An 8,769-nucleotide genomic window follows, 5' to 3' on the forward strand; every position below is an offset into this window, starting at 1 on the left:
GCCCCTCCAGCCCGCTCGGGTGCCGGTACGACCCTCTCTCTCCTTTACTCCTCCTTCTGTCCGTATACCTCCTTGCCCCTCCCCCTCTCCTCCTTGCCCCTCCCCCTCTCCTCCCTCTCCCGCACCACCTCCCGCGGGCCCCGCCCCTCCAGGCCGCTCGGGTGCCGGTTCGACCCTCCCTCTCCTCCCTCTCTCTCCTCTTACTCCTCCTTCTGTCCGTATACCTCCTTGCCCCTCCCCCTCTCCTCCTTGCCCCTCCCTCTCCCGCACCACCTCCCGCGGGCCCCGCCCCTCCAGCCCGCTCGGGTGCCGGTACGACCCTCCCTCTCTCTCCTTTACTCCTCCTTCTGTCCGTATACCTCCTTGCCCCTCCCCCTCCCCTCCTTGCCCCTCCCCCGCTCCTCCCTCTCCCGCACCACCTCCCGCGGGCCCCGCCCCTCCAGCCCGCTCGGGTGCCGGTACGACCCCCCCTCTCCTCCCTCTCTCTCCTTTACTCCTCCTTCTGTCCGTATACCTCCTTGCCCCTCCCTCTCTCCTCCTTGCCCCTCCCCCCCTCCCGCTCCCGCACCACCTCCCGCGGGCCCCGCCCCTCCAGGCCGCTCGGGTGCCGGTACGACCCTCTCTCTCCTCCCTCTCTCTCCTTTACTCCTCCTTCTGTCCGTATACCTCCTTGCCCCTCCCCCTCTCCTCCCGCTCCCGCACCACCTCCCGCGGGCCCCGCCCCTCCAGCCCGCTCGGGTGCCGGTACGACCCCCCCTCTCCTCTCCCTCCTCTCCTTTACTCCTCCTTCTGTCCGTATACCTCCTTGCCCCTCCCCCTCTCCTCCCGCTCCTCCCTCTCCCGCACCACCTCCCGCGGGCCCCGCCCCTCCAGCCCGCTCGGGTGCCGGTACGACCCCCCCAGCCGGTCCCACAGGGTGAAGTACTGGCCGTAGTTGAAGTCGAAGAACAGGTGGTGGTCGGTGTGGTGGGCGGAGCCGTTGATGAGCGGCGTGAGGGGGCGGGGCACCCGGTAGTCCCCGTCGTGGATGGAGATGGTCCAGATGTTGACGAACACGTACAGGGCGAGGTACAGACCCTTGTGGAGGGGGAACAGGAACGGGTACACGTGGTACGGCAGCCCCTGCAGGAACCCGTCCACCGGGTGGAAGGCGTGGCTCGCGAACGGAGACGGAACCTTCCAGATGTGGTGCGGCTTGTGGAACAGCTGGGGACGAGAACAGGAGAACATGAGGAGAAGAGGACACGAGAACAGGAGAACATGAGGAGAACATGAGAACACGGACACATCAGACACCGATACGACAGATCATGAACGGACACGGAACCTTCCAGATGTGGTGCACTAGGGCTGCTCGATTATTGAATAAATGATTATTTTTGTCATAATTGAAATCACGATTATTCAAACGATTATTTGTTGCCTTTGAAAAAAGTATTTATTTTATTTATATATTTATTAATAAAAAAACGGTCATAAAAGTACAAATGATTTCAAGTTTGCCTCGATTAAGGAGAGGTCTGTGTTTCACACCTGCCCCCTGCTGCCCTCACACCTGCCCTCACACCTGCCCCCTGCTGCCCTCACACCTGCCCCCTGCTGCCCTCACACCTGCCCTCACACCTGCCCCCTGCTGCCCTCACACCTGCCCTCACACCTGCCCTCACACCTGCCCTCACACCTGCCCTCACTCCTGCCCTCACACCTGCCCTCACTCCTGCCCTCACACCTGCCCCCTGCTGCCCTCACACCTGCCCCCTGCTGCCCTCACACCTGCCCTCACACCTGCCCTCACACCTGCCCCCTGCTGCCCTCACACCTGCCCCCTGCTGCCCTCACACCTGCCCCCTGCTGCCCTCACACCTGCCCCCTGCTGCCCTCACACCTGCCCCCTGCTGCCCTCACACCTGCCCCCTGCTGCCCTCACACCTGCCCCCTGCTGCCCTCACACCTGCCCTCACACCTGCCCTCACACCTGCCCTCACACCTGCCCTCACTCCTGCCCTCACACCTGCCCCCTGCTGCCCTCACACCTGCCCCCTGCTGCCCTCACACCTGCCCCCTGCTGCCCTCACACCTGCCCTCACACCTGCCCTCACACCTGCCCTCACACCTGCCCCCTGCTGCCCTCACACCTGCCCCCTGCTGCCCTCACACCTGCCCCCTGCTGCCCTCACACCTGCCCCCTGCTGGCCTCACACCTGCCCCCTGCTGGCCTCACACCTGCCCCCTGCTGCCCTCACACCTGCCCCCTGCTGGCCTCACACCTGCCCTCACACCTGCCCCCTGCTGCCCTTCAAGCCATAAGGGAAAGAAAAAGGATCTGCTGATGAAAAGTGTGAAATAGTTGAATGTCTTGGTCTCGGTGTGAAAACCTTGGATATTTGAGTAAAGGCCTATTACAGGCCTATCTCCAACCTCACCTTCTTGTCCAAAGTCTTGGAGAGGGTAGTTGCCAGCCAGCTCCAGAACCACCTCAAGTACAACAACTTGTTTGAGAAGTTCCAGTCAGGCTTTGGCTCTGCCCACAGCACAGAGACAGCGTTGCTCAGGGTAACGAATGACCTAATGGCAGCTGATGCCGGATCACCATCTCTACTCCTCCTCCTCGACCTGACGGCCATTCTCTTGGATCGCCTCCACACCGCCATTGGACTGTCAGGCACGGCTTTACAGTGGTTCCAGTCGTACCTATCCGGCAGAACCGAGTCTGTCCAATTGGGGACATGAAAGTCCAGGCCACACCCAGTCACGTGTGGGGTCCCACAGGGGTCGGTGCTCGGCCCCATACTATTCACAACCTACATGTTCCCCCTCGGTAATGTCATCAGCAAACATGGGATATCCTACCACTGTTATGCTGATGACACACAGCTTTATGTCCGAACTGCCCCAAGTCCACCTGCAGCACTGAAGCGAGTCATGGCCTTGAGGAGATAAAGCCATGGATGCATCAAAACTTCCTTCAACTTAACAGCACCAAAACTGAGGCAATACTTGTTGGCACATCTCATCAGACTCACCCCTCATCCAAACCGCAGCTCATCCTTGACAATCAGACCATAAATCTCTCCCCTGCAGTCACAAACCTCGGCGTCCGGTTCGACCCTCAGCTAAACTTCTCTCATCATCTCAAGAACCTGTGTAAAACCTCATTTTTTCACCTCCGAAACATCGCAAAACTCCGTCCTCTGTTAACCGTTCCTGACGCAGAAAAACTTATCCATGTCTTTGTTTCCTCAAGGCTGGGGTTAGGGTTTTGTAACGGACTTTTTATTGGGCTCCTGCCACAGACATCCAGAGACTCCAGTACTTACAGAACAGAGCAGCGAGAACACTTGTGCGAGCCAGGAAGTACGAGCACATCACACCCGTTCTGTTCTCACTGCACTGGCTCCCAGTTTCTGCCCGGATCGACTATAAAATCCTGCTGCTCACCCATAATGCATCACTGGTCACGCTCCACAATACCTGCAAGAACCTGGACTTTTTTAAAGCTAATTTGAAAACGTTCCTTTTTAAGAAAGCTTATAATTGTTGATGTTTTTAATGTGTGTGTTGTCTTGTTGCACTCTGAGATCCTCTGAATGAAGAGTGCGTTACAAATAAAATTTATTATTATTATTATTAAAGATGAAGCGTAATCATCGAGTTTGTGCAGAAAACCCTGTGGTCTGAAACTCCCGCTGCTCCTGAACTCACCTTGTAGATGCTCCTGAACTCACCTTGTAGATGCTCCGGTGGTGGAGGAAGCGGTGGATCCAGTAGATGCACATGTCGGTGAAGAAGAGGAAGGAGACGACGCTGATGAAGAAGCCCGTCCAGCCTGAAACGCCGGATAAAGACTGAAGGTTATTTTGTTCCACCTGATTTAACCTGTTTCATGAAAGTGACGTGAGTTTACGGCAGCGCAGACTCTGACTCAGCGCCTTTAAAGGGAACGTTTACAAAGTTTAGGTGAGACATGATCACTTTAATTATTTTAGTTTTAAATCAATCGTCTCATCGTTATAGGAAGAGCTCGTTCTTTCTGTTCAATAATCAGAGAAAACAAGTTCAGACTGAAGTTTGAAACCTATGAATTAAAGTGGGCGGGGCTTACCGAGGGCGTGGTCGGAGACGCGGTCGTACAGTCGGCTGTAACCTCTGACCTCAAAGAAGAACAGCGCCACCGTGGGGACGCTGATGCACGGCAACGACGTCAGCGCGTAACGGATCTCCCTCCGCACCTGGTTCTGCATGAAAGAAACAAGATGAAGGAACAAGAACGGCATTTAAAGGGGGGGTTTTCTGCAAAATGGCCTTTTTCCAGCTTTCCATCCTGTTATTCTGTCACTCCCTCATTAAAAACATGGCTGAAGTGTTGCCTTGGCACATTCACGTATTTCTGAGTAATCTGTAAAAACTCTGATGGCGGCCATTTTAGGGATAGGTTTGCCTGAGTCCTCCTAGGAACGCCCCCACCTCCTGGAGACGCCTCCGAGCCGAGTAACCAACCACTGCTCCTCAGCAGAACCCCCTCCCCACTGATGCCACAGACAGCGTGTGGAGGGGGCGTGTCTAAAGGCTCAGAGGTTCTTAAAGAGACAGAGGCCTATTTCAAGACATTCACTACAGCCATTTTGAGAGAGACATTTTATACAAGGCAGTTATTCTAATTTACTGCATTTACAGACCAACAGAAGGTTTGTCATCATTGTAGTGAGATATAGACTGGTGCTATGGGACTGACAAAAGAAGAACACCCCCTCTTTAAAGCAGAACACCCCCTCTTTAAAGCAGAACACCCCCTCTTTAAAGCAGAACACGCCCTCTTTAAAGCAGAACACGCCCTCTTTAAAGCAGAACACCCCCTCTTTAAAGCAGAGCACCCCCTCTTTAAAGCAGAACACCCCCTCTTTAAAGCAGAACACGCCCTCTTTAAAGCAGAACACCCCCTCTTTAAAGCAGAACACCCCCTCTTTAAAGCAGAACACCCCCTCTTTAAAGCAGAACACCCCCTCTTTAAAGCAGAACACGCCCTCTTTAAAGCAGAACACGCCCTCTTTAAAGCAGAACACGCCCTCTTTAAAGCAGAACACCCCCTCTTTAAAGCAGAACACCCCCTCTTTAAAGCAGAACACCCCCTCTTTAAAGCAGAACACGCCCTCTTTAAAGCAGAACACCCCCTCTTTAAAGCAGAACACCCCCTCTTTAAAGCAGAACACGCCCTCTTTAAAGAGACAAGAATGGCATTAAAGACATTTCACATGTTGTATGTTTGTATGTAGAATATATATTCGGGGCGGGACTTAAACGCGTTAATTTCGATTAATTAACTACAAAGACTTTGAGGCATATCTCCCCCTGAGCCGGAACCTTTGTATTTGCGTTGTTTCTGGTACGGCCGTATATCTGACGCACATCCGCCCACAACAGCGACGGTCCCTGTGGCAGGCATATCGGGGACAGGAAGAGAATCGGAGCTAGCGAACGCTGGAGAATCGGGGCTACGGTGTTTAGCGCATGCGCAGCCTCGCATGTTTACGCAGCTCTTTGATACTTTATTGATCTCACAGACGGAGAAAGTGTTAATTAGGCAATGTGTAAATTATGTCGGCTATATTTATGTAAAATACATTGAAATAAATAATTGTAATGATGATGATAGAAATGATAATAACAATTATGAAAGATTTGACAAAGCAACAGAACAACAAGTTGTAAATTGTGTATATTTATAGAAAATACAAATAAACAAAATAATGATGATTTTGATGATATAAATTACAATAACAATTACAAACGATCTGATTTGACTAAACAACAACACAACAATTGACTATTTACAAAATTTACAATCTATGATAATATGTATAGGCCTATATATTTACACACAAGGCAGCCAAATATAAGATTTAAATAGGTTAGGTCCTCATAAAGACATTCTTTTCAGCAAAAAAACGCGAAAGAAAACATCCTCGTGGGTAGTTTGCATCTATATGACTGGAATAAGCGGAAAAACAATTAAAATCATCATAATAATCATAAAATATTAATACATTTTAAAGCCGGTGGAACTTCGCGCCTGTAAGAGACGCATGCGCAGAAGTACTAAATATATTGTGCTGAGTTAAAACAAACTTCTTTCAAAACAGTACTTTTGATTTTTATTAAAATGATGTTATACAAAGCATTATGTCTGTGTCAAGATATTTTTTTTATTCGACTCCAACATATTAATCACCGTCTTCTAACTGTCCCCGATATGCTGCCACAACTGTTTTCTAACTGTCGAAAACATAAATTGGCCGTGCGAAGCCTGCGCATGCGCTAAACCCCTGTGTCCAATTCTCTTCCTGTCCCCGATATGCTGCCACAGTCCTGATGCCTTCAGTCACGTAAACACAGCGCAGACGGCGTTAGCATTTAGCCTCTCCCTCTCTCCTCTATAGCTCCAAAACAGGTCAAGATAGAAGCTACCAAGCTCTTCCACGTTTCCCCTATTTAAATATGGTTACGTGAAGTGTTCCACTACAAAGTATAATTACTATTGAAGATTACTGCGCGGATGCCAAACTACTCCTGGTATTATTCCGCCTTACAATATAGTTCCCCCTTTTATCCGCTTAGAAAATCCACATTGTTTAATTGTGTGTAATTATACTTTGTAGTGGAACACTTCACGTAACCATATTTAAATAGGGGAAACGTGGAAGAGCTTGGTAGCTTCTATCTTGACCTGTTTTGGAGCTATAGAGGAGAGAGGGAGAGGCTAAATGCTAACGCCGTCTGCGCTGTGTTTACGTGACTGAAGATCAGACAGGTCCTAAAGAACTCGTCACAGCTCAGGTAAGAACATATCTCAGAAAAACACTGGCCTGTTGCTTTAATGCTAAAAATCTGAATAACTTTCACCCAGAGAGGGGGGGGGCCGTTTCCCACCAAGGCCAGGCCTCGGTGAAGGCCTGAGGGCCGAGGCCGCGCTGATACACGGACACAAACATCAAGGTTCTTCTGCGGAGAAGCCTCATAGAAGAAGAAGAAGATCTTTATTTATACAGCACCTTTCACAGACATGATCACAAAGCGCTTTACATGAGACAGTTGTACATTCACTCCACACTCGGTGGTGTAAACTATGTTTGTAGCTTCAGTTTCCCCTGGGGGAGACTGACACACGTCTGCACCAACGGACCCTCTGACACCACCACACATTCACTCGCACACATCATTCATCCTGGCCTATTGTGCATGTTTTAGTGATAGGGGAAACCGGAGTACCCGGAGGAAACCTACGCAGACACGGGGAGAACATACAAACTCCACACAGAAAGGCCCCGTCCAGGTGGGAATCGAACCCGGGACCTTCTAGCTGTGAAGAGAGAGCACTAACCGCTGAGCCACCGTGCCGCCATTATACTGCATAACACGGAGGGAGTGTCTCACCTTGAGGAGGAGCCTCACCTGGAGGAGGAGCCTCACCTGGAGGAGGAGCCTCACCTGCAGGAGGAGGAGTCTCACCTTGAGGAAGTGCGGGTGCTTCATGAGGGCGTGGTCGAAGACGCAGAAGTAGCTGATGGCCCCCAGCCCCAGGTACAGCACGGCCGCCCCCAGGTTAGTGAGAACCAGCAGACTCAGGATCTGCCTCAGAGCGCCCCCCTCAGGCCAGGAGGAGGGGTACACGTACGGGGTCAGCACATAGTGGTCGGCCACGTCCAGAACCAGGTCCATGACTGACGGAGCCTGAAGACACAAGCTTCATCAGCAACTCCGCCTCCAACAGGTCTGTGGTTAGGGTCTTTCCCCACGCTCATTCATTCACAAATAATGACTTGTTTGGTATCCACGTGTAGCACGAAAGGCAATGATTCAAACATGATCTTTTCCTTTGTGGGAGACACAGGGTTAGTTACACGATAATTATACTATAGTGTACTATAGTATAATTATCGTGTAACTATAGTTATACTATAATTATACTAACCCTAACCCTATACTATAGTTATAGTATAATTATATCTCTGTCCAGGACAGAGCACCCAGGACACTCAGATCAGGAACATCACACACATGTGTCTAACCAAGAGTGTTTCCCCAGTTCAGCTTTACCTAAATCTAACGTAACGCCTCATTTGAAAGCTAAGACCTACAAAACTCTCATTCTTCTTTCTATTTTGTGACGTTTTTTTCTCGAAGCTTTTAGATTTAGGTAAAGCCGAACAGAACGCGCGCGGCTCGGGCGGGGGTTAAGAGGTTAAAGCGCGGTTTCGTAACAGCTGATCAACTTCAGTATTCAGGTTCAAAGTGACTCGTTCCTTCAGACGCAAAGTCACACAGACGGATCATAAAGAGGTAATGAAGTAAACACGTGACATATTAACGTAAACATGTGCCATATTAACGTAAACATGTGACATATTAACGTAAACACGTGACATATTAACGTAAACATGTGACATATTAACGTAAACATGTGCCATATTAAATAATAGACGTTAATAAAGCGTAAACACGGCTTTACCTGCGGAGCTGCGGAGAATCCGGAACACGATCCGCGACGCAGCGCTAAGCACGAGGCCGCAGCCAATCACAGCGTGTTTACGGAGGAGGCGGGTCCACGCGCGGCCAATCAGGGCACGGCTTGTAATCACGGCACGACAGCGCTGCTTCCCATTGGTCAGTGAGGAAATCTGCTCATGAGGCGCTACAGAGGACCCGCCCACAGCCGCAGGAATAATGGAGTGAATAAAATCATAAAACAATAATAATGTGTAAATGATTAATAAG

The 8,769-nt window shown here is 50.7% G+C and overlaps 1 protein-coding gene across 1 annotated transcript; it reads right to left on the reverse strand.

Moving 5' to 3' along the window:
* Positions 1-777: 777 nt before the first annotated feature.
* On the reverse strand, positions 778-8,541 carry LOC306970718 (lathosterol oxidase-like; the record flags this gene model as incomplete). The annotated part of the gene is made up of 5 exons (XM_079566745.1): positions 8,504-8,541; positions 7,504-7,725; positions 4,103-4,235; positions 3,726-3,826; positions 778-1,206 (listed from the first exon to the last, which is right to left on the reverse strand). Exons 2-5 carry the CDS (start codon positions 7,711-7,713, stop codon positions 778-780), a joined length of 873 nt encoding a protein of 290 aa, XP_079422871.1. The 5' UTR covers positions 7,714-7,725; positions 8,504-8,541.
* Positions 8,542-8,769: the final 228 nt, after the last annotated feature.

This window comes from Gobius niger, assembly GCF_951799975.1.
Source record: "Gobius niger genome assembly, chromosome: 11".
Classification (NCBI taxonomy): Eukaryota; Metazoa; Chordata; class Actinopteri; order Gobiiformes; family Gobiidae; genus Gobius; species Gobius niger.